General features: G+C 41.1%; 3 protein-coding genes across 4 annotated transcripts; all 3 read left to right on the plus strand.

The window, feature by feature from the left end:
• The first annotated feature begins 2,516 nt into the window (after positions 1-2,516).
• LOC113030457 (zinc finger BED domain-containing protein 1-like) lies at positions 2,517-4,891 on the plus strand. The gene is made up of 2 exons (XM_026181940.1): positions 2,517-3,727; positions 3,849-4,891. Exons 1-2 carry the CDS (start codon positions 2,658-2,660, stop codon positions 4,504-4,506), a joined length of 1,728 nt encoding a protein of 575 aa, XP_026037725.1. The 5' UTR covers positions 2,517-2,657; the 3' UTR covers positions 4,507-4,891.
• A 1,466-nt stretch (positions 4,892-6,357) lies between these two features.
• On the plus strand, positions 6,358-10,336 carry crcp (calcitonin gene-related peptide-receptor component protein). The gene is made up of 6 exons (XM_026181484.1): positions 6,358-6,462; positions 7,482-7,518; positions 7,620-7,718; positions 7,807-7,901; positions 8,019-8,076; positions 9,056-10,336. The coding sequence occupies exons 1-6, from the start codon at positions 6,455-6,457 to the stop codon at positions 9,200-9,202; spliced, it is 444 nt and encodes a 147-aa protein (XP_026037269.1). The 5' UTR covers positions 6,358-6,454; the 3' UTR covers positions 9,203-10,336.
• Positions 10,337-11,649: 1,313 nt separating this feature from the next.
• On the plus strand, positions 11,650-24,182 carry tpst1l (tyrosylprotein sulfotransferase 1, like). Of its 2 annotated transcripts, none has more exons than XM_026181482.1 (6): positions 11,650-11,915; positions 15,730-16,408; positions 17,568-17,726; positions 17,880-18,133; positions 22,023-22,224; positions 23,653-24,182. In XM_026181482.1, the coding sequence occupies exons 2-6, from the start codon at positions 16,001-16,003 to the stop codon at positions 23,686-23,688; spliced, it is 1,059 nt and encodes a 352-aa protein (XP_026037267.1). In that variant the 5' UTR covers positions 11,650-11,915; positions 15,730-16,000; the 3' UTR covers positions 23,689-24,182. The 2 variants fall into 2 exon arrangements, with proteins under 2 accessions (XP_026037267.1, XP_026037268.1); XM_026181483.1 differs by lacking the exon at positions 11,650-11,915 and adding an exon at positions 14,463-14,987.
• The last annotated feature ends 40 nt before the right edge of the window (positions 24,183-24,222 follow it).

Consider the following 24,222-nt stretch of genomic DNA (forward strand, 5'->3'; position numbering starts at 1 on the left):
TTAGAGATGTTGCGCAAATGGAAGAACGCAGTCTTACATATTTGTTTTGTGGATATTGGATTGTGTTCATAGTTTTTGAACTGAACTTCTGTGTACGTACAGTGGTGTGAAAATGTGTTTCAAATCATTAAACAAATTAAAATATTAGACAAAGAAAACACAAGTGAAAAAGCTTGGATCTTGGAAAGAAGCGGCACAACATAGAAGAGCCACCTACATGGGATAAGACTCAGAAGCTTGGCTTCCAGGTTGGGAAAATTGAACAAGACATTTAAATACAGCTGCTGATGAGTTCTAAAAAAAACAAGAAACAGTTTGTTAAAAACACTTGCAGGTGAATCACCACTGATTTATCAGTGACATCCATTTACTCAAGAATTGCTGATAAGTGGATGACTGGAATATATAGATTATAATTTCAACTGTGTACTGTATAAAATAGAAGTATATATGCCAGATGTGGTGTGATGCTTGTGTGATTTTTAACAGGAACCTACTAAATTTTACAGTACTCATGCTGCTTTACCAAACATTTGATGACTAGGTGTGCGGTTCCTGCAGTAAATTGATTCACTCTTAAGATTCAGAAATCTAAGTGATAAGAGGACAGAAATGTCTGCACTCACTTATTAACGTAAATCAATAGTTTCTAAATCCATGCTCAATCATCCAGGTAAGTTGGTTCTGTACCTGAGGCCTTGGAAACTGCCAAGCAAAGACTCACAGCCTTGGCCAGCCACTCGAAGAGGTACACCAGAGAGATTGAAGGCACGAGAAGAAACTAGCTGTTCTCTACAGAACGAGCCAAGGTGTACTCTCAGTGGCCAGGGAACCCTGACATGGTGATGGCTAACCAACTGAACATAGTGGTGGTAGACAAACAGAAGAAGACAGTCGTAGTGATAGATGTAGCGGTTTCGATTGACAGCAACATCAGGAAGAAGGAACACGAGAAGCTCGAGAAATACCAACGGCTCAGAGAAGAGCTCAAGAAAATGTGGAGGGTGAAGGTAACAGTGGTCCCAGTGGCTTCAGCAGATCCCAGAAACAACATTGGAGATCTCTGTCCAGAAGAGCGCAGTCTTAGGAACAGCGAGAAGATACTGCGCAGGACCCTCAAGCCCCTGGGCCTCTGGTAGAGGACCCAAGCTTGAAAGGACAGACCGCCCACAGGGGCGAGATGGGAATTTTTTTTTTTTTATATTGCTGTGACTGTTTTGTAGTAGTGATTGTCAAATTAAGCTTTCTGAAGCATTGAAGCTTGTTTAAAAGGGTTTATTATTCGAGGCTTTTCAATACAGTCCACTCCTCAGAACTTAAGATCTGCGGACTCAGTGATCACTTTTAAAAAACAACTAAAAACACATCTTTGTAGAATTGCATTTTGTTAACTTTTGTCTGTTTTTGTTTTATACTTTGTGAAGCACTTTGTGATCTTTTTATCTAGAAATGTGTTATATAAATAAAATTTTACTTACTCTGGTGACATCTGGTGGCCAAAAATATAACAAGCAGCTTGAATCTACAAAATAAAACGAACTGCTTCATTATGACTGCCGACTCCACAGAGTGGAGTTCACAATTCAGGCTGATATTAGGCCACCATTGTGTTGCTTTGAACATGTATTTTTGGGGGGTTGAAAAAAGAAGTTATGTTTATTCGTTAAATGAATAGTTTTGATCAATAAACTTTCCTTGTTTAAACATGCGCCATGGTGGTATTTGCTGGTGACATCTTGATGTTGGTAAATACAAAAGATGAAAAATAATTGTAATAATGTGCAACACATTATGGAGTATGTTTGTGCTGTGAGTTCCTCTCTCCATGTACTTGTGCAATTAATCACTGGACAGCTGGACAGGTATGTTTATAAATAATATGATATTAGGCCAATTATCGTATACTTATTTATGACCTGTGGGGGAGGGGGGGTAGAATTGATTGTGAACAGGAAAAGGAAAATGCTTATGAACTTGTAAAGCAAAAACGTGATGCCTTTAATGTAGCATTTTTTCATTATTATTTAACAAGAGAATTTGTTTCACTGTGTGATGACCGAGTCTGTTTCTTTTTTGTCTTGCCCAAAAGAAATTCCTCTCACATGGAACAGAAGAGGCTGGAGTGCACAGAAACTGCAATGCATGTTGGTTAGATTCAGTCTTCCTGGGTCCCACAGACTATCACCTGAAGAATAAACAAATTAAATTGCAGCACATTTTGTAGAATAACATTTTAAGATTAGTTTATTAGTTTATTTTAAATTTAAAGAGTCAAATGGAAGTCTTTCTAAAGTTATTTAACGATATTTATATTATGAAAAGCAGATTTTTGTTTTGTTAACATTTGAACAGAAAACATAAGCGAAAAACAAGAACAGAAAGCTGACAAAGCCACCCGATTGACCAAAATCAATTCAAAATACTCCCACACGACAGAACCTCTCTTCCTCGCTGGCTCGATATCTCTTAATAAAACGATCAGTGGTTTGCTATCTCACAACCAAAACACTCCACAAATCTCGCGAATCGTATCAGTTACGAAGCTTCGGACGCCACTGATCACGTGACTCTGACCAAACGAATCAAGCGTCGAGAACCAGCGTGTTGTGGACTCACCGGAGCTTCAGCTTCAAGCGAGCCATCGCTAGTGAGCAGAAATGGACAAAAAAGGGCGTATTTTGAACGGCAAGTTCAATTTTAAAGCAATGCCAGATGGATCTCTTGACAAGACCAAAGTAGTTTGTATTTACTGTCGATGTGAACTGCGCTATCACCGTAGCACGTCCAGTCTCAAATACCATTTGCTAGCCAAGCACACAGCTGAAGCAGAGAATCTCCCTCGCCAGATGCAGACCATGCTGGATAGCTTTCAAAGGAGACGTATGGACAATTCTACAACCAACAAACTTTCAACAGCCATAGCAAAATGGGTGGCTACAGCTTGGAGGCCGATTGACATTGTGGAGGATGAGGGGCTACTTGAAATAATTCGCATAGCGTCCAACGACTGCACGTATGAATTGCCTTCGAGAGCCACCACTGTAGCCAAGATCCACAACTTATATGAAGATGAGAAAGCCAAAGTCGAGGAGACTTTGGGGCAGACCAATACGGTTGCGCTCACCGGAGACTATTGGACTTTTCGAAGTAATCACAGTTACCTTGGAATAACAGCACATTATTTTTCACCACAGTGGGAACTGAAGTCGCATGTTCTGACTGTTATGGAGACAGAGGAGCAGCACTTCGCCGACACGTGCGCCGAGCAGTTTCTGCAGGTAGCTAGACAGTGGGGGATTGAACATAAAGTCAGCACGCTGACCACTCACGGTGCATGCAACATGGTTGCAGCGGCCAGTCAGCTACCTGTAGAGCATATGCCTTGCATCGCACACAGCCTCCATCGAGCCATCACAGTTTCTCTACAGAACAGTCCATTTAACAGCGCATTGGCAAAATGCAGAAAGGTCATAGGCCATTTCAACCATAGCCCACCGAACGCACTGGAGCTCGAACAACAGCAAATTGCACATTTTCATAAAAAGGAGTCACTTACACAGGACGTATCAACAAAATGGAACAGTACCCTGGAGATGATCAAGCATGTTCTGAGAAATCAAGAACCACTGAGAGATGCACTGGCACTACATCCAACTAATGTCACAATGCCAACAACAGCTGAAGTGGAGAAACTGAAGAAGCTGGAGACGGTCCTTGAACACTGCAGGTAATTTATTAATACTTACTCTTACCACTTCTGACATAGAGAGTGTGTGTATAATGTATTTTGACCTTTTGTGATTGAATGTAACAAATTCGTAATGACGTATGTTTCTCTATTACTGCAGGTATATAACTGAACTTTTGGGAGGGGAGAAGTTTGTTTCCTGCTCAGTGGTGTTGCCAGCTTTGTGTCACCTGTCGCGAGTGATGGAGGTCTCTGAGTATGACCCAGCTTACATGGTTAACTTCAAGGAGACCTTTAAAGGAGAAATGGAGAAGCACAAGGAAAAAACTAACATCATGTGGCTCAGGGTTGCAACAGCACTGGATCCTAGGTTTAAGGGTCTTAAGTGTCTAAGCAGAGCTGACAGGGCTGAGGTGTGGCGCTTGATCAGTGCATTGCTCAGGGAGAGGCAGAGGCCTGCACAGCCTGAACAACCAGCAACATATGAGCCATCTAAGAAAAGATCAGCTCTCATGTTTGCCTCAGAGTCTTCATCTGATGAAGAGGAGGACTATATTGAGAAATGTGTGGAGCGATACAGGGCAGAGCCAACTATTGACATAGAGGACTGTCCCCAGAAATGGTGGTCCAAGCATGAAGGGGCACACAGTGAGATGGCCTACCTTGCACGCATGTACTTGGCAACACCTGCCACATCCATACCATGTGAGAGGTTATTTTCACTTTCTGGGCATGTTTTTCAGAACAAGCGAGCTGCCCTGTCATCTCAAAATGTTAAGATGCATGTCTGTTTGAGCAATTGGGTTAGTGCAAAGTAATAGTGACAACCCATGTACTGTATGTTCTAGGGTTTTTTTTTATTTTTATTCTTTGTTTCTCCTATGTGCTGTTTCCATGTTCATGTTTTATTAGGAAAAAAGGAGGAAGAAGCTTGGGTTGCTCAGCCTCTGCTTAAAAAAAACTGGAGAGCAAAAAGAAGTATAGCCAAATTGTTTTATTCATACCTAACTGCATTCCTTGTTTTGATCCCACTCTAATGGTAAATTAAACAGTTACGTTGTGTGGGAGTATATGATTCTTTTCGGCATAATTTTGAGTATTCAGTACCTTTTGAGGCTTTGTTGAACAGTATTCTGGATTTCTCATTGTATTTTTCATTGTTTTGAATTGTTGCGATTAACAATAAACACATATTTGCATAAAGCAAGTATAGTAGTTTGTCCACTCCCATACTGTTTAAGGTATTAGAAACATGAAGAGTATCCTAAAGTTCCTTTAGAACAGATTTTAAAAAAAAGATTAATTTGCGATTTATCATGAGTATTTAGTCACGATAATTTAAGCGACTGACACAATAGATAGAGATATATATGAGAGAGATCTGTACATTTGCCACTACACAGGTGTAGATATTGTAGGTGCTGTGAATGCTTAAATTGTACCGATGTCCATCATACATCCAACTTTTGAGTATTTACTTTCAATTTACTTCATTTACTTGCATTAATAAACACAGACATCATGTAAATAATAAAACTAAACATTGTTCTTGATCATCATTTATGTCCAGTTGAGAATGAATGTGTGCACCCGCATATTAAATCAAATGAGCTCAAATCAGTAGTTTCATCTCCAGTCTTAGCAGAGGGTAATCATATAAGGAACGAGAGAACTGACAGTTACTATTTTAATCACCTTGTCTCAGTTGTTTTAACTCTCAGTATCATAAAGTAATGTGCTAACATCTGGACTGATGTGTTCACTGTCAGCATTTTAATCACGAGTTAAAGGCTGTAGGTTGCAGCCTTTGCTCTAACACTGTAGAAATGTAACAGGCCTCAGTCCTGATTCTAATAGTCTGAGCTGCTTCAAGCTTTATTTGTGAAGAGCACAGCAGCTTACAAAAACATAGCTAATTTGTGCTGTTGGGAAATATAGCTTTGATTGTTGAATCCATTTACATATTTCACTTTTTTTAAATTGTTTTTATAAACGATTTTTAAGACCTGTTTTTAAAATTTGGAATTTGAAAATGTTTGTGGAAATCAGGCTTTTTTTGAAAATTAAATTTTTTTGTGAAATTCATTTTTGATCAGAAGTATATTTTGATGGATATTTTTATTTAAAAATTGTGTTTTTATTTTAAATTAAATTATTACATTATAATGTAATAATTTACTGATGTTTGGATAAATACAATGATTTTACAAATGCATAATTTTTTGTACAATTCATTATTTAAGCACAGAATTCTTTATTTCGACGCATGTGGCTCTTGTGGTCCCCCATAGAGTAGGAGTGATGCCTTGCAGAATAATCTCTGTCCGTGCAGAAAGGTGTCTGGAGTTACATTGTCATATGCATTAGCCCCTCCTCCTAGACTTTCAGAAAGATCGTGCTGAGACAGATGGCCATATCTCTACAGTTTTTAATCTGGATGTTAATAAGTTTTTGTAAGACTGCTGCTTCACATGTTCACATTAGGAATAAACAGCCTTTATAAAATCATAAATAGTCTGAACAGCAGAGGGCAGCATAAAGCAAAACAGTGACGGAATGGGAGATTTCAACAATTAAAGAAAAAAAGATACAGATGAAAGTTTTTTTATTTTTCATACAGTAACCTGATACCCCAGGTACTAATTTCCTTTACCAGGTTGGCCTCTGCCCTCCAACTTCCATCGAGGTTACCTAGCGGCGGAACGTTTAAGGCGGACTAGCATTCCCACACGGACACATTTGTAACGGAGCGACGTGCCAGGCGAAATGGAAGTGTAAGACCGTTTTTGAGTTAAAATGGATTTCATTTTTATATCTGCATAATTTTAACTGATATTTTTATAACGTTTTGTTTCACCTGAGGATAAACGCTGTGGTTAAAAGTGCAGAATCTGCCTCGCTGTCTTTTAGTTTCCGGTTCAGTTATTGGGACCCGTGTGAGGGCTGTAGTCACATTTTCCAGTTAATCTGAAATAAACAATAAACAAATAAATTAAGTAAACGCAGCAGAACGTTAATGAGAACATAATAACAAGTGCATTTGTCAGCACTTTACTGATCCAGATTTTTGTGCTTTGATCGAAATTGTTTTTTATTTTTTATTTATTTATAAATTACACGTGAAAACAGATGCCAGGTTCTCTCACGCGAGATGTTTTCTTTTTGTTTGATGCATTATTTACTACTACTGCTACTACTACTACTACTACTACTAATAATAATAATAATAATAATGATAAAGCTGAGATTTTGACACTTAGCACTAAACTGGCTCGTTTGAACAAATAATCTTAGTATATTAATAGTTGCAATCCCATTGCTATGGTAGCCCATATTTTATATTGTTTACAAATGTGCTACACAAATACTCTGTGGCCACTTTATCAATTCAAATATCTAAAATCGGTAAATCAGATGGTTACAACCCAGTATATTTAGGAAACCAAGACATGCAGAAGAGCATCGCGAGTTGAACTTTGAAGTAGACGAGTCACAGCAGCAGCAGCAGAAGACCACACTGGGTGCCACTCCTGTCAACTAAGAACAGAAAACTAATGCTACTGTTCATATAGAATAACCAAAATTAGACACCTGAAGACTGGAGTAATTTTGCTTGGTCTGATGAGTCTCAATTTCTGCTGTAATGTTTAGATGGTAGGGTCAGAATTTGGCATAAAAAAACATGAAAGCCTGGATCTGTTCTACCTTGTATAAACATCTTTTAAACACCACAGCCTCCACTGAGATAACCCTCAAAAACAAATGCTTACTTTTTTTTTTTTTTTATTCTCAGGAAAAATGCTAATGCTGCAATGCTCAGCAACTATGAGGTAAGGTCATATTTTCTCACTTTCTTCTTTATTTTCTGTGGTCAGTTCAAAGAATAACTCATCAGGCCGATGACACTTTTGTTTACCTGTGTGTTCCTCAGGTGTTCAAACTCCTCACAGACCTGAAGGAGCAGAGAAAGGACAGCGGGAAGCACAAACACAGCGCCGGGCAGCAGAACCTCAACACCATCATGTATGAGGTCAGAAAACATCCTCTGCGTTTCTCGTGCCTGTCATGTTTACCCGTTTTCAAAAGCACAGCCACAGTTTGGTTTGTACTTCCACCAGACGCTGAAGTACCTATCGAAGACGCCCTGCAGCAGACAGAGCCCTGAGATTGTCAAGGAGTTTCTCACCACCATGGTGCCGCACAAACTCACAAAGTCAGTAAGATCAGGCCATCACACTAACTTCCAGCCTTGATGCTTTCAATAGAACTTTACAGTCAGCATAAGATGCACAGCTCTTTTTAGATGAGAACTGTTTTTCCTCCCAAACAGGGCAGAAAAACTACAGCTACTGAACCACCGGCCTCTGACTGCAGTGGAAATCCAGCTTGTGAGTGTTTTTAAATTAAATTGCATCTTCATATCTACAGTGTTTTTATTACATTATTATTTATTACATTGTTCTCATTTAATTAGAAATGACTCTGTACTCTCAGAGTGACTTAAAGAATAGGTGTGCTGGTATTCTGCTTTATACGTCCGAGCTGTAAAAGGATCTTGCTGGGCAGGCAGGCGGCATGGACACCTACGTTTGTGAAGGCAACAACAAGCAAAGCAAATGCACCTTCAAATTGTTTGAATAATACAAATGAACTGTGTGATGGCTCACTTAAGTAGGAACAGATGAGCCTGGCTTCCACAGACGGGACAGAAACACTGTTTTTGTTTTGTTTTGTGTTGTTTTTACATAGGACTACTAACCTAACCTCTGCTAATGGCCACTTTTTTAAGGCTTTATTATTGAAGAAAAAACAAAAATGATGTCAAACATGCAGATTTGTGGGTCATTTCAACTCAGAATCTGTCCGTGGAGCTGTAAATCACAGATGAAAATAACACCACCAAAAAATATCCACCTTGCACATTAAAGTTAGTAGATTGGAGTGTCCCTGCAGCAGTCTGGGCTCATTCAGACTGTGTAAAAATGTAGTTTGAGTTGTTCTTTGCCGACGCTAAATGTGCTGAAGAATCCACTGATAAAGTGACGCTGTTGAGTCTGGTGCTTTTAATCTCATATCACATGGTTTTCATCAGCTTGTAGAATTCAACAGTTTTCAGTAATATGTAGATATTTTACAGATCTCTTCCCAGTTTTATCTGAGCACTTCAGGGACTAGTTGCCCCTTTTGGACATTCAAGCATCGACACTTCCATGAAAGCTGGCAAACTGTATCTACTGATGGAAATCATGTGATATGATCAAAAGCTTCAGAACAAAGACATAAAGCAAAAACAAACTGAAAACAGAAGATGAAATCACATCAGGAGGCTTTAGTGTTGCACTGTCTGAAGTTTCTTTCTGTGTTCAGATGGTAGAAGAGAGTGAAGAGCGACTATCAGAGGAGCAGATTGAGGAGCTTATCCAGACAGTCACAGATGTCCTACCGGGAGACCCAGAGCAAGAAAACGCAGCTCCAGCAGACACAGAGATGGATGATGGTGGCGAACAGTCATGACACCATGATGGGCCAGAACTGGAGATAACTGCAGAACTGGATGGACTGTGATTATTTGCACGACTAATTGAACTGTGCATGATGGGACACATGCTGCCTGACAGCTTGATAATTCACATCAAGTTGACCTGTTACATAAGCAGAAGAAGATATACTGATTGTTTCTCTATGTGCATTCATACTACATAGCTGCGTTAAATCAAACAGGGTAGTGTGTCACAATAGGAATTATTGGACTCTGATTTCCAAAGCTGCAATGTTAGACAGTTGTGCGATTAAACTTAAGCTGGTGCAGCATAAATGTAAGATCAAACAGTATGATTAGATTGGCTGTGTAATAACAAAGAACAATATAAGCCAAGAGGTTGTCACTCAACTCTTATTCAGTTTGCGAAGCAATGATTTTTAAAACATGCTGACACTTTTTTTCCCTTTGCATTACAAAGAGATGTAACAGCTGAAATATGCAGCGATTGTTTGTAATTTTGGATCACACAGAAAAGTTGCAGCCACTATGTCTGCTTTCAGGTATGGCTGCAGGGCTGTAGTTGTCAGTACTGCAGGACATGTTTCACAGAGATGTGTTTCTGTAACCATGCAGAGGTCACACGGGATATAAACTACAGGTTTGCAGCACAAACTCTTTAACCACAGGCCCTGGATCAACTCCAGTTTTTTTTTCTCAACTTTCTGTTGTAGTAGAGGAAGGATGTGCTGGTTAGAGTCATGTACATTTCTGCTTTTGGGCTTCCTGTTGACATATCACATCAGTTTCCTGTGCTTGCCAAGTACCTTGCCGAGGCGGGACGCCTAAGTGAAGTGAACACTGATTTTTTGGACAGCACATCTGAGTGCGCCAAGCCCCCCAACCCAGCCAAATCGGTCATGCTTGTAAATGTAAACAGGAGGAACACTTTATTAATTTCTATATGACAATGACAATTATCGCTGTTACTTTCATTCTTACGATAACGAACTACCAAATCCGACAGTTTTACTGTACTATATTAATTTTGTTCTGCAGTCAAGACTGGTAAGAACACAGTAAAAGTGGAAGTAGGCAACATATCTTTGGCATCATTGGGGGAAAAGATTGACATATTATTGTAATTAAAGTTTTCCATTAGAGGACTACGCTTGTGTGAGGGAATTTTTTTTTCAGATTTAAATAGGGGAGAAGTAAAAAGGGGAAAAAGTCTACATATGAAATAGGATGTGGTGTTAAAATGAGTCACAGTGCATTTACAAAAACAGGGATGTGCTTTAGACTCAGTATTTACTTGGCAATGTGATTTTAATTCTTCACGGCATCCCTCTGAGATGCCATGTCCACATTGACATGACAGCATCACACAGTTGCTGCAGATTTTTCAGATGCACATCCATGATGAGACTCTGCTCCACCAGACCCCAAAGGTGCTCTACTGGATTGAGATCTGGTGAGTCTGGAGGCCAATTGAGTGCAGTGATCTCAGTGTTGTGTTCATGAAACCAAGTGTAATTCCAATTTCCTGTTGCTTAGTTTTAATGAGCCTCAGTTTCCTGTTCTAAGATGACAGTGAGTGGCACCCAGTGTGGTCTTCTGCTACTGTAGGCCACCTGCTTCAAGATTTGGTTGCGCTTTCAGAGATGCTCTTCTGCAAACCTTTGTTCTTATGTGTCCTCAAAGCAGTCAGGCCATTCTCTTCAGACATTAACGAGGCATTTTTGCACAGAGAACTGCTGCTCGCTGGATATTTCCTCTTTTTCGGACCATTCTCTGTAAACCCTAAAGATGCTTGTGTGGGAAAATCCTAGCAGGTCATTAGACCAGCACCAACAATAATCACCATAATTGCTGTAATGAAATGGTTCTTTCCTTTTGAGGCTCCCTTTGAACTCTAGCAGGTTATCTTGACTATATCTACATGCCTAAATTGTTTGACTTGATGTCCACTTACTGGCTTTCTAATGAAGTGGCCAGAGAGTGTCAGCGTATAAAGCAAAAGCATATAATTCTTTTCCTTTATTTATTTTTTCATCACCTCACTAGTTATTTCATTTATTATTCATGTCTCTCATGACTTATCCATGGACTGAGTCGATATTGAATATTTTATTTATTGCATGTTGGCAGCTTTACTTGTAATTTGGTCACACATGGTCGTCCACAGAGGCCGCAATCTATCATAAAGGCGATGTTAAGGGTAGCCAAAAACCTGCTCCTAATGAAACGATGGGTAAATTAAATGAGGCGGCTTTAACCTCCTTTAAATCGCGCGCTGTGATTAAATTTCCCCGGTGGGCTTTTACTGAGAGCATACAAATCAATAAGGTAAAGTAATTCTTGCCTCCGGTGCAACTGCTTTGCTTCGCTCGGCTTCTCTTATGTCGACGAAATTGCCCTTTAACGCCTCCACCAATCAGAATCGTCCAAGCAGATGCGTTTTAGAATTGAGAGCTGTGCTCGTCCAATCAGCGCCCAGCTTTCTCTGCCAGCCTGCGCTCGTATCGTCTGCTCCCCTATCTCTCTCTCTCGCTCTCTGTGTGAATGTTAGATACAGCTCGACTTCTCACGAAGTTAGGAAATGGTGTAGACACCACGGCGGTGACCTTCGCCCATAGATGAGAGTAAACACCGATGTGTGTGTGTTGAGAAGGTGGGGGGAGACAGAGCAGCTGTCTGCCTCTGGCTTAAGGTCCATGTGTGTGTTTCTTCTTCGTATTTCGGCTGGTGAGTGAACACCATTTTTTCTTCTTTTTCACGGTTAAGACATTTCCAGCTAGGATAGCTATCTAAATGGAACCGAATTAGCCCATCCATACCAGGTGCAGGCGGTGAAAACGCGCCGTGACAGTCTGGCTGTCGTTTATGGAGAGCCGTAGGTGTCCCCGGTGTGTGTGTGTGTGTGTGTGTGTGTGAACGCCAGCGGGGCACTGACTCACTCACCTGGCGGGTTTTTTGCCTTCCTGCTTCGGGGTGCAGGGAGACCAGATGTTTGTGGCTGCTGGGCCTGCGCTCTGCTGCCGTGCAGTAATCCTATTTATACAAGCACGCGCACTGCAGTGACAGCGGTGACCTGTTTCAAATACACCCACCAGCAGCCAGCTGGGCCAACATATTTTTGTGCAACTCGGCAAAAATAAATAAATAACGAGAGAGAGCCTCAATTCAGGATGAAGCAGCTGCAACTCAGCATAAGCCTTTGAGACCGTCATTTCACATTTGTTGACACCGAGAGGAAACAATGCAGCACAGAGTAGGAGGGCACATCCTTACAAACTAAATGTGGAGCAAAGGGTATGTTTTTGTGTGACAGTAAGGACTATTTCCTTACTAAAGCTAGGGTTAACGTGGCATTTTATATGGCAGGATAAATGTCTTCCAGATATAGGACGGATATACAGTGATTTAGTAGACTTTGTACACTTCTTCCTTGTTTAATGACAGTAAAACTGTTGTTTCAGCTGCTTTTCTGTCAGCTAATCATTTTGGGTTTCAGAAGGGATGTACCCATAGATCCGCTCATTAGTTTTAGAGCTACATGTTTCCTGTGAGAGACACTCATTGGACACTTTATTGGGTACATCTTTCTAGTATTGGGTTGGATCCCTGTTTGGTTTAAAACTGTCTTGATTTTTCATAGCACAGATTCCATGAAACATTCCTCAGAGATTTTGGTCATTATTGACATGATTTTTGGCTGCACGTCCATGATGCAAATCTCCTGTTCCCTTGCAAAGGTGCTCTACTGCACTGAGATCTGGTGACTGTGGAGCACATACGGGTACAGTGAAATTATTGTCATGTCAGGAAACCAGAAAGTGTTGCTTTCTGTTGGAAATAGCCATCAAAAGCAAAGAGCGCAGTGCAGTCATAAAGAGATAGGCATGGTCAGCAGTAATACTCAAGGTAGGCTGTGGTGCTTAAATGATGGTTAGTTGGTAACAAAATATCTCCGACATTATTACACCAGCATCAGCCTGAACTGTCAATACAAGGCACGATGGGTGCTTTCATGAACATGCTTTTATATTGCTTACAACAGATTCTGACCCTACCGTCACAGCAAGCAAGTGACAGTTGTCCAGTTTTCGTGAGCCTGTGTGCACTTTAGCCTCAGTTTCCTGTTCTTAGTCTACAGGAGTTGCACCCAGTATGGTCTTCTGCTGCTGTAACCCATCTGCTTCCCAGTTCACGTGTTTTGCTTTCAAAGATTCTCTATTGCATACTGGTTATTCTCTCATCTGACCTCTGGCATCCACAAGGCGTTTTCTCACAGAGAACTGTCCCTCACTGGGTATTTGCTCTTTTATTTTTATTTTTGGACCCTTCACTGTAAACACTGGAGATGACTGTGTGCAAAAACAGCCCCGTAGATCAGCAGTTTCTGAAATACTCAGATCAGCCTGTCTGGGAACAACATCCAACTGAGTCACTGCCATGTGTTTGGATGATTAGATATTCGTGTTAACAAGCAGTTGAACAGGTGTGCCTAACAAAGTGTGTGGTGAGAGTGTGTTCACTGTTGTAAACCAGAAGCATTGTGTGTGTAAGAACAGGTGAGCGGGGCTAAAAATTCAAACACCGTTAATAAATGAGGAATAAAACAAATATAGAGACCTGAGGTGAGCATTCACTTCACTGAGGAAAGCCTGTCATTACGGTAAATCGTATAAATAAAGTAAACATAAAAACGAATGAACATGGATATTCAGTGGTGAGAACTGCAAACTGAAACTTTAAAACATAACTGTCAAGATTTTTATCTTTGGCAGGAAGTCAGTTTATATATTTGTTTGGAGGTTTCGTGACAGTCTTCTGCTCAAAGGTTTCAAAGGTGTTGCTTTCTTGCAACCCACCTGAACTGCAGATTCTGCAGATGGACTGTGATCACGGTTCATTCCTCTTATTATTTTAGGTGTGTTTGTGAAAAGACAGTTTTCAGATATGTTGTGTTTGCAGAAACCAATTTAGCCATTCTTTCTAAACACATGCTTACCCATGCAGAAAGGTTTGCCTGAGTTTTCAGATATTTGTTATTACTTCCACTGAAGTGCAGTAAAGGAGAACTGACTTTTGTTTGTGGTTTACTAAGCATTAAAAAATATACAAATTAAGTGTTCCTAGTGTTTTGCTCCCTCTAAAAATAAAATATCCAGTAGATTTTCAGCACTTCAGGTGCCATCAAATAATCAGAAACTAATGTTTCTCATTCGAGAGGATTTCCTTCCCTTCTCTGTTTCAACTGAATCTGTATGTAAAACAAAAACTATCCATACATGTCTGTTTAACTGGCAATGGGAGGACTAAAACACTGGAGTGTTTAAATTGGAAAATATGCTTCTTTTTCTGTAACATGTCTGATCCAGGCTTTTAAATCTGTTGAGGAAAAAGGGGCGAAAAAAAGCATCAAGACTCAGTACTTTGCCCTAATTCTCTGCAGGCTCCAAGTGGCTTAATCTCTGCATCAAATTAAATTAGAATTACATGTAAAAATCGTTCGGGTGCTACTAGACTTAGGATAGTTTAAGACAGCACCAAACCATCACAGCCCAACCCCAATGTCCTCGTTTACAGCTGTTTTTACTTTTAGTTTTGCCAGAGAGAACATTTTTTCAGGCGGTTTCATCCAACCCACAGAGGGTACTGCTCCCCCACATGCCATCCAGATGTTCGGGATCCCTCCACACCCAGACAGAACAAGCAAGATGCCAAAATGCCCCTGAGAAATGGAGGAATATTTCAGATACACTTTTGCAAGATGCTGCAGTTTCAGTTGCATTAATTCAAGCATTTACTTAAGTAAGTAGTGGCTCGGTGCTTTATACATGCTTTGCTGTTTTAGAGTGCCAGTAAGAGGAATTAAACACCGACTTGTGAAACTCCTCGTATGCACATTGCAGAAGATAAATGGGGAAGTTGCAGGATGTCTGAATTGGTCAATAGTAATGTGAGCTTTAACAAATTGATTTGCGTTTCAGCGTGGCAGAAACTGTCAGTGAGAATAAAAGCATGAGGGAGCTGTAATTAGTGGCTTCAGAAACATTGCCTGAGAGTGTGTCTGCGTTGCGTGCCGCAGTGAACTTTGATATGGCTTTAGCAGTCGGCGGCTCCCCGGAGGAGTGATGCAAAATAGATGCTTTGAGGAGAAAAACTGGATGCATTTCAGCTCCTCTGAAAGCCCGTGTGTGTGTGTGTGTGTGTGTGTGTGTGTGTGTGTGTGTGTGTGTGTGTGTGTGTGTGTGTGTGTGTGTGTGTGCGTGCGTGCTCGCGCGCGCAAGTGTTCTTGGCAAAAACGACGGCCACCATTCGCACACTGCTAGCAGATGATAACTCACTCTGGGCTAATGTTGAGAGTTATTTATTGGAAATTTGTAACATGATAATCATGCTTTTTAATACTCAGAAGCTGGAAAATGAGGCTGGGAAAGTACTCTAATAGTGAAGTGCTTTACCGTCATTGAGAAACACAGTGTCTTTGGTCATAAGCTGATTCTTATGCAGCTTTTTCTGAGTTTTATGACATGTTCCTCTCTTGTCTTAGGTAGGAAGCATGGATAAAACGCACAGCTGGTTGTGGAGTGCGACACACCTGGATCCTGCTCACCGATAACGGGTCCAAAGAACTGCAAAAAAGTGAGGAGCCTTCCCAGACACCATCCTCCAGGATTCCTTCAGGATCACTTCCAGCATTCATCCTAAAAGCTGACTGTCAAACTGGCTAAGTTAAACTGAAGTGAGTCCCTCCAGTCTCCTCAGCTGACCCTGAATTAATTTTATGTCCTCCTAACTCCCAAACACACACCTCCCCAACAATGAGGAGCACCAGATCGAACCTGCTGCTGGGCTGCGTGCTCCTCTGCTCCGTCTCCCTTCTCTACCTGGGGATGAGCGGGGTAGACTGCCCTCCGAAAAGCCATCGGCGCCGCTGGATGGAGCTCACTCTGGGCTCAGGCAATCAGAGCTTATCCCTGACTGATCACTTCCCAGAAGACACACCCATTATCTTCATTGGGGGCTTCCCCAGGAGCGGCACGACACTGATGCGCGTCATGCTGGACGCCCACAATGCCGTGCGGTGTGGAGAAGAGACCCGAGTGATTCCCCGCCTCTTGACCATGAGGGCCACTTGGAGCCGCTCAGTGAAGGAGAGAATACGACTGGATGAGGCCGGCGTCACTGACCACGTGTTGGACTCAGCTGTGCGAGCGTTCCTGTTGGAGGTGGGTTTCTCAGGCTGCTTTTGCGATACTGAAACACATCTTCATGTTTTTTAATGGTGAGGAGTGTGTGAGAGAGACAGGGTCACATGTTTGTATTCACATGTATAGCCCAATAAATCCCCAGAGAAATGCCAATATTGGAAGACAAATTTCCATATTTTTGAATCTGTAGTTCATCTTTTAGTTCTTCAGCATTGAAAATCTTTAGCTTGCCCAGATTAACCTGCAGGATATTGTAAAACGTTCCTTTTTTTTGCTTTAATTAGCTATATAGGACCACTTTACAGCAACAGCAGTCTGAACCTGCTTTATGTTGTGAGTTAGGTTTTCGCTCTCTTTCTCTCCCTAACAGTCAGATATAAGTTCTGAGCAGAACCAGGCTCAGGGAGGAGCACACATCTGTCACAGCTGGTATAGGGTTAGATGAAATAGAAAAGAGGAGCTTAGAGACCCCATGAACAATAAACAATACAAACTCCAGGAAGGAGACAGGAAGAAGTTCCCAATGAGCAGAAATGGTGTATGGAAAAAAAAAAGTGGGAAGTTAATTCAGTTGTGTTGGTTTTTACCTTCATTTTAACGATACACCAGTAAAAAAGCTCAGACCTTTGTTGCAGCAGTTTAATAAGAAATATGAAATAATATGAAACTTCCTGGAATAAATGTTTACAGTTTTAACTTCTTCCCCTATAAAAGCGCTGATGTGGAAATTTTGTCTAAGTGGCAGCACCTTATTGTTTAGTACAATAATACAGCGGTGAGTTGCCATTAAGCGCGATTTACACTTCTGCTGGGAATCTTTGTAGAGCTGCGACGCGATCTAAAGAAGTGGTTGACGTTGTTGCCAGCATTTATGTTTGAGCTAGTGCATTACGTATTAATTACCTCGTGGCTGAGTTTCATATGTGGCGCCAGGTGATAGAAACAAATAAAATGTCCTGGGTCCGCACTCTTTGTTGTGGTCAATTTCAAACATGTTTGTTGTTCAAATTTTTCCAACTTCAAGTTTTTTGATTGATGACATTCATTCCAATAGTTTCAGTGATCTGCCTGCAGGGGTTTGCTGACATTTGTGAGTCCTTATATTGATGCAGTTATTATTTCTGTATATTGAGATGATGATAATTGACTTTATTCGGGGTGTGTGTGTGTGTTCCAGGTGATAGTTGGTCACGGGGAGCCTGCGCCTCGCCTTTGCAACAAGGACCCGTTTGCACTGAAGTCTCTGTCTTATTTGGCTCACATCTTCCCGAAAGCAAAGTTTGTGCTCATGCTACGAGATGGACGGGCAACTGTGCACTCAATGATATCACGCAAGGTGCGTTTGTCTGTTTTCTCCTTCATGCTACAGCGTCCTCTCAGGTTGGCTGTTCGAGCAGCCACAAGAGATGCAAAAAAACCCATGCCATCTCGCTGAGTTTTCCCTGTCGGGATTCCTGTGGTGACCTTCACACTGTGCCTCATTTCATAGGTGACCATCTCCGGTTTTGACCTGACCAGCTACAGGGACTGCCTAACAAAGTGGAGCAGTGCGGTGGAGACCATGTTCAGCCAGTGCCAGGCGGTCGGATACGCTAGGTGTCAGCCCATCCGTTATGAGCAGCTTGTCCTCCACCCAGAGGAGGAAATGAGAAAGTTGCTGCACTTTCTGGATTTGCAGTGGGACCCATCGGTGCTGCACCACGAAGAGCTGATTGGAAAGGCTGGTGGTGTGTCTCTATCAAAGTGAGTATATGAAATATGTGCTAGCTTTAGTGATACTTGTTTGTTTAATGTTATAAAGTTTTCAGATGGGCCGTCCTTTATATATCTGCCTTTGATTCAAATGTCTTTTCAAATGAAAGCTTCTGTTGTGGCAAACGTTTTAGAAGCGGGTATCTCAAAACCTCAGCATAATAAACAGCACACTACACTGAAACTCTCCACATGATAAGATACCGGTACCCACAGTGGTTTATTTTTAACCTTTAAAAGTAGCAGCAGTCCTAATGTATTTGCATGCAATGTGTGCATGCACTGAAGAAGTTTAGATTACATTACATTTCAACCATGACATGGTTTTAATGCACATGCATACTTTGCATTTTCACCTTCAGTTCTGTTTAGAAATGATTTTATTTCTGTTAAGTGTAAAAAATAGTTTAACAGAAGTTTCTGTTTGTTGTTTACACTTTTAAATGAGGGGGGAAAAAGAGCACAGAGAGATAGGGCTAGTTATGTAATGATCTGCTGGATCAGCCTTGTAGTCTGGTTGCATCAAGTAGCATGTAAGAGGGTATCTTCTGTTGGGCTGTACGCTAATGTTAAACACACACCCTAGCTGGAAGGCTTATCTCCTGACATCGCTCTCTCTCACAGCAGAGGTCATCACTTAATTGCCGCCTTCCAGGTAGCTCTGAACTGAGATGTCATCTGAGCACATTCCAGTAGTAAAGGCAGGACAGTGAGTGAAAACGGGATTTGCTTTGCTTCTTAGTGAGGTTGAACGATTCATGCATCACTAGCAAGAGAGCACAATACTTGTTTTCACACTTAAAAATACCGCTGCAAACACGTACATGAACAGAGCCTGATCAGTGATCAAAAACGCACAACATAGGCAGTGCAGATTCAAGTTTTATTACCGGTTGTGTCTACTGCTAGCTTTCTTCCAGCTTTCCAAGTTGGAAATCCAGAAGGGGTGTAGGAGGCGTTTTAGATGAAAATTTAGACTGAGAACTCGATTGTGCAGTGGTTAGCATTTTTGCCTTGCAGCAAGAAGGCCCTATGTTCAAATGTTATCCCCGTGTCTGCAGGGGTGTCTCCAAGTACTCCGGCTTCCTCCTCACAGTCCAAGGATATGCAGTCAGTGGGGTTAGCTTGACTGGTAATTCTAAAATTGCACATAGGTGTGAACATGAGTGTGAATGGTTTTGTGACAGACTGCTTGCCCATTCTCACCTTATGGTAGGTAGGATAAACACCAGCCCCCTAGCCTACACATAAAAACCTGAATTGAAGCCGAAGAAAATGGATGAAACTGTGTGTGATGTGACGCACTGTAAGTTCATACTGTTGTTGAGAAGTTGTAACGTTCTTTGCTGGATTTAGTGCCTTTGGACAGAGCATTGTCTTGCCCCCTCTACTCTGTTCAGAGCAGAGAGCTGCAGCACCCAGACAGACAAAGAGAGACGTTGTCCCTTGTGAGAGGAGTATGCTGAATACTCAGTTTATTCAGCCATTTGCAGCTGCGTTTAAATGTGACTGAGTTTTCACCTTTCTTTTGTTTTGCTTCTTGTTTGTCTTCTGTTTTTCTCTATTTTCCTGTTGCATTTTATACCGCTTTGGTTCACAGCATTTTGTTCAACCCTTGTTGTTTTTAAAAGTGCCCTAATTCACTCGACTTATTCAAAACTGAACTAACTGAGGTTTCCCCATTTTACTAGTTTTGCAAAATTTGATGTTTCACAACTTGAGAAACCAAAAGTGTTTCAGTTGTTTCAAAAGTGAAAATCAGACCGTCAAATTTGACTCAGGAGTAATCCTGCAAATTTTCATGCAGTCTCTGCTGGAGGATGGTAAAAATTCTCCAATGCGCATGAAGTGAATGGTCAACACACATCCGGCCATATCCAGTCTAGAGGAGGTCTAGGGAAGTTTTTTAATTGGTTTGCATGAAAGAAACAGATTTGCTGAATATGCAGTTAGCTTGCAGTTAATAGGCTGTGTTCCTGTTATTATTGTTAGGCCATATACGCTGTGCACATGCATGATGCTGAATTTAAACGGTTTACTCATCCTGTGAATTCACGCCCCGCTGGCTTTGAGGGGCAGCTATATTTCACGATAGAAAGTGTTGTTTTTTTCAGGTTTCTGAAAGCCAGCTGAGATTCCCACTTCTCACACGTCTCGCTCACACACTCCATGTGCTGACCACATTTTTGCTTACTCATCTTTGATATTTATTCAGTAACTGTATATGAACATATAAAAGTTTCATTGTAATAAAATACAGAGCAAATCATTAGTAAAAGTAAATGTTCTTACACTGCAACATGCTTTATTGAATGATAAGGCCTTCTCAGATTAAGAAAGGCACCAGTTGGACTGTTTACTCTGCAGTGGTGCCAACACGTATGTCTGTCCTCATTAACAACAGTGCAATTAAAATAAAGTCTTCCATAATGTAATGAATAAGTTATTTTATATGGCCGCATTTTTCTTCATCCATTTCTATATGATAGTACTCCATCTGCATTAGTGAGAAATAAAGTGAAACTGTTGCACCTGGAAAAAATTTGATTTTTACTCATTCTGTCTGCACCGAGGGTTTAAAGTGCGGAGTGATCTCAGCTAATTCACTGGGATCCTCCTCAGTCCTGCAGGTTTTTTTATGTTTTGTATTCCAACAGATTTTCTGTTTCTTAAGATGACAGTGTCAGATATAGCAGGGTGCACAACGGTGTGAAAATATGTGTGAAGAATGATATGTGTGAGGTGTTCACTCAAAACAAGTCTTAAACCACAGGAAGTCACATGACTGTGAGACCTTCGTGTCTTCTAAAGTTGAAACTCATGTGTTTTGTCATGTAATGTGACATTTAGCAAAAAAAATCACTTTAAGTTCAAGTGTATGTTTTTGTGTTTGTTTTCATTATTGATTAATACATTTATATTATTATAAAAAAAACTGCTGCAGAATTTTTCCCCTAACAGTTTCAGGTTTAGTCTTAAGGGAATTTCACCAAATGCGATTGACCCTGTGGGTTTTACCTCAGATGTTTTGTTCTCATGCAAATCAGGACTGTAAGCAGTAAGCACAAGTCTAAAAATGCAACTCAAAACAGGCAAACCCACCATGAGAAAAAAAAAATACTAATCACGTCGTGCAGGATGCCGAAAATCTTCATTTTAAATCAGCCAAACCTTTCAGGGTTAAGTAAAGCTTACAGGACTCCCACAGAAAGACTTTTTAATTTGTGTTGCTCCACTTGTTTGTTGTGCCTCAAGTAGAGCATTTCTCTGCAGGCTAGAAGCTCGGGGGATTTGGTGGGAGTTTGGCTGCTAAACTGAAACTTGGCGCGCATTTGAAGGAATTAGGCCACATTCTGGGAGAATTAGCACCCTCACTTTGAGAAGTTATGCAACGGCCGGTGCAGTGTTAGTCACCCAAATGCTTAAAGTAGGAAATGTGGAACAGGGTGCACACATTAATTAAATCAGAGGGAGTTATATGGAAGATTTAAAATGACTAGTTTCCTCCGAGTTACTCTCTGTTCTCATCTGCAATTCTTTGTGACGCTCTTTATTATTTTCTGTCGATACACAAAATAAAAGCAAATTAATAATACGCTAAAGAACTAAACTGTTTTATTCTTGCCAATCATGATTATGACACAAATGCACACAGAAAAAATGCATTTATTTTATTCTTTAATATTTTATTTTTGTATTTAACCCTTTTATTTATCTTTCTTTGGTGGCCAGTAACTTATGAATTATTATTTCCCATTGAGGCTGCTGTGAAGGGGCACGCCTTGGTTGTAAAGAGATCAAATGAATGAGCAGAACTAATTTCTCTTTGTATAAAACTTGCGCACTCGCATACATGACGTGGGTGTTTGGCTCTCTGCAGGGTGGAGCGTTCGACAGACCAGGTGATGAAGCCAGTGAATACGGAGGCACTGTCCAAGTGGGTGGGGCAAATTCCCCCTGACGTGGTCAACGACATGGCTGAAATCGCTCCCATGCTGGCTCGCCTGGGCTACAACCCCCATGCCAACCCTCCCGACTACACAAAAACGGAGCCCCTGGCACCTGAGTTCAACTACTCACACGTGAGTTTAAAAGCGTTAAAAGTGTTTTTGCCACTTAGACATCCAAACCCTAACATGATGAATTTACCATATGAAACAGTGGAAGGAGATTTTATTGTACCACCAAAAGGACATGCAGATGAACAATAACTACCTAAATTAGAAAAGTTGGCTCTGCTTTTTTAAATTCAAGAATGGGTGAAACTAACGAGCCAGCTTTTCCTCTCAAGAGAAACCTTAAAAAAAACAAAGATTTGCCCTTGAGTAGAAGGATTCAAGGGAGTCCTGCAGTTTGTTTGTATATGTTTCTGTTAACAGGAAAACATCAGCTTCTTCCTGCTTGTTTTCACTAAAGTGAATGATTGTATTTCCCATGATCAGGAGAGATGTATCCTTTTTCATTATATAGTCTTTTTACACCTTGCTGTGTGCTAGCTTGCCTAATTTTACATGTGGTGTTGCATGTAGGCGTGCTCTGTTTGGCTGTTTCACAAATGCCCCACAGCCCAGAGATCTGTACTGCAAAGTAGGATTTGGCCTTATCAACCTAACTTCAGACTTAACCTTGGGTTTTCAGTATTACAAGGAAGGTTCACATGTTAACATTTTCTAAAAACCTGTTCCGTAGCAGGTTAGGCTCAAGATTAGAGACCAACGGCTATGAAATCAGTGACAAGTCAAATGTCAATCAGCTGTATTCTTCACTCTCACTTGTAGTCGCTTCAGTCGCTCAGGTGGAAGTTGAGAAAAGTTTATCTTGTCCTGCTCACTTCCTGTCACCTGTGGTTATTTCACCTGTAGCTGCTTGTGGTTTGTGTGTGTACGCAGCTTTAAACACCACTGAGTCTACAGCTGAGAGAGTAAAAAACACTCTTGTAGTTGTAATCCATCAGAATCAAGTAGACTTGTTCATGTCTCTGATAACCGCTTATCCTGATTGCCCACATTAGGGTAAGTGAAACCAGTCAACAGTACTTGGCGTAGCAAAATCCAAGAACACAAATGTTGCTTCAACCTCCTCAGTTCAGAGTCAGATTGCAGCCATATGATACTATAGCAGCTAATTACATTACAAAAGCTGGCAATAATTCATTCCTTGTTATGCACACTGATGAGCCAGCGAGCAGGAAGTGTGTAACAAACAGTCCTCTACTTCCTTAACAGGTCTTTGACCTTAATCTTCAGTGCCATGATAAACAGTCTGAAGGAGCCGCAGTTCTTGTTTCTCGACAGCTGCTGCAGCCCAGATGTTGGTGCACATCCACTGCTGCACCTGCATGTTAACATGCAGCACTCTAATCAGATATTATGTTTCACCAAGTGACATCCAGCGGTGCAGAGAACTTCACGTAGCTGCCAGAGTGAATCAGTTTGCAACCATAAATCAGCCTCGATAATTTCTCCTGTTATTCTGTGACCTGTGAATGACTCTGTCTTTTCTTTCCATAGAAAGAAAAATCAGCAGATGTTCCTCACCCCAGCTAAGCATGGCTGTGATGTTCAGCGATATGGATGCGCCGCAACGACAAATTTCAAGTTCTGGAGGAGCTACACCTGGCGGGAAAGATTTAAGTGTTCCATGTGTGTTTCTGAGTCGTTCGTAAGACTCGTGTGCGGTGTCCGTGTCTGTACACTGGCGGAGTGTTTAAGATGCAGGTCTGGAGTGGACTACCTGCTCAGGGAAGTTCTGCTTCTTCGCCACTCATCGTTCCACCCCTCCAGGTCGAATCTGTGTTTCAGCTCGACCATCATGTCAGCTGTTATGACCTCATCATCACAATGTGAATCTGTCTTCAGACCAATCCCTCACTCGCTGGGAGCTCGGTGTTCGTGAAGCATAACGACTGTATATTTTTTGAAGACGTATGTTTATTTTCTTAATAAATTATTTTGCTGTTGCCCATTCAGGAATTTCAGAACTGGAACAATTTCTAATTGTGGTAAATTGTTGAGCATTATTAAAAAGAAAATAAATGTCACCTCTTGCTGTGGTCCACCTATTTGTTTACTAGTTTAATG

Source organism: Astatotilapia calliptera, chromosome 10 (assembly GCF_900246225.1).
Source record: "Astatotilapia calliptera chromosome 10, fAstCal1.2, whole genome shotgun sequence".
NCBI classification, from domain to species: domain Eukaryota; kingdom Metazoa; phylum Chordata; class Actinopteri; order Cichliformes; family Cichlidae; genus Astatotilapia; species Astatotilapia calliptera.

What these genes read in the sequence shown, in the direction of transcription:
- crcp (XM_026181484.1), top strand. An exon ending in CAATGCTCAGCAACTATGAG is followed by an intron (nt 7,519 to 7,619) that starts GTAAGGTCATAT and finishes TGTGTTCCTCAG; the next exon opens with GTGTTCAAACTCCTCACAGA. An exon ending in GTGCCGCACAAACTCACAAA is followed by an intron (nt 7,902 to 8,018) that starts GTCAGTAAGATC and finishes CCTCCCAAACAG; the next exon opens with GGCAGAAAAACTACAGCTAC.
- LOC113030457 (XM_026181940.1), top strand. Translation starts at nt 2,658, where the DNA reads ATGGACAAAAAAGGGCGTATTTTGAACGGCAAGTTCAATTTTAAAGCA. An exon ending in ACGGTCCTTGAACACTGCAG is followed by an intron (nt 3,728 to 3,848) that starts GTAATTTATTAA and finishes CTATTACTGCAG; the next exon opens with GTATATAACTGAACTTTTGG.
- tpst1l (XM_026181482.1), top strand. Translation starts at nt 16,001, where the DNA reads ATGAGGAGCACCAGATCGAACCTGCTGCTGGGCTGCGTGCTCCTCTGC. An exon ending in TGCGAGCGTTCCTGTTGGAG is followed by an intron (nt 16,409 to 17,567) that starts GTGGGTTTCTCA and finishes TGTGTGTTCCAG; the next exon opens with GTGATAGTTGGTCACGGGGA. An exon ending in GGTGGTGTGTCTCTATCAAA is followed by an intron (nt 18,134 to 22,022) that starts GTGAGTATATGA and finishes GGCTCTCTGCAG; the next exon opens with GGTGGAGCGTTCGACAGACC.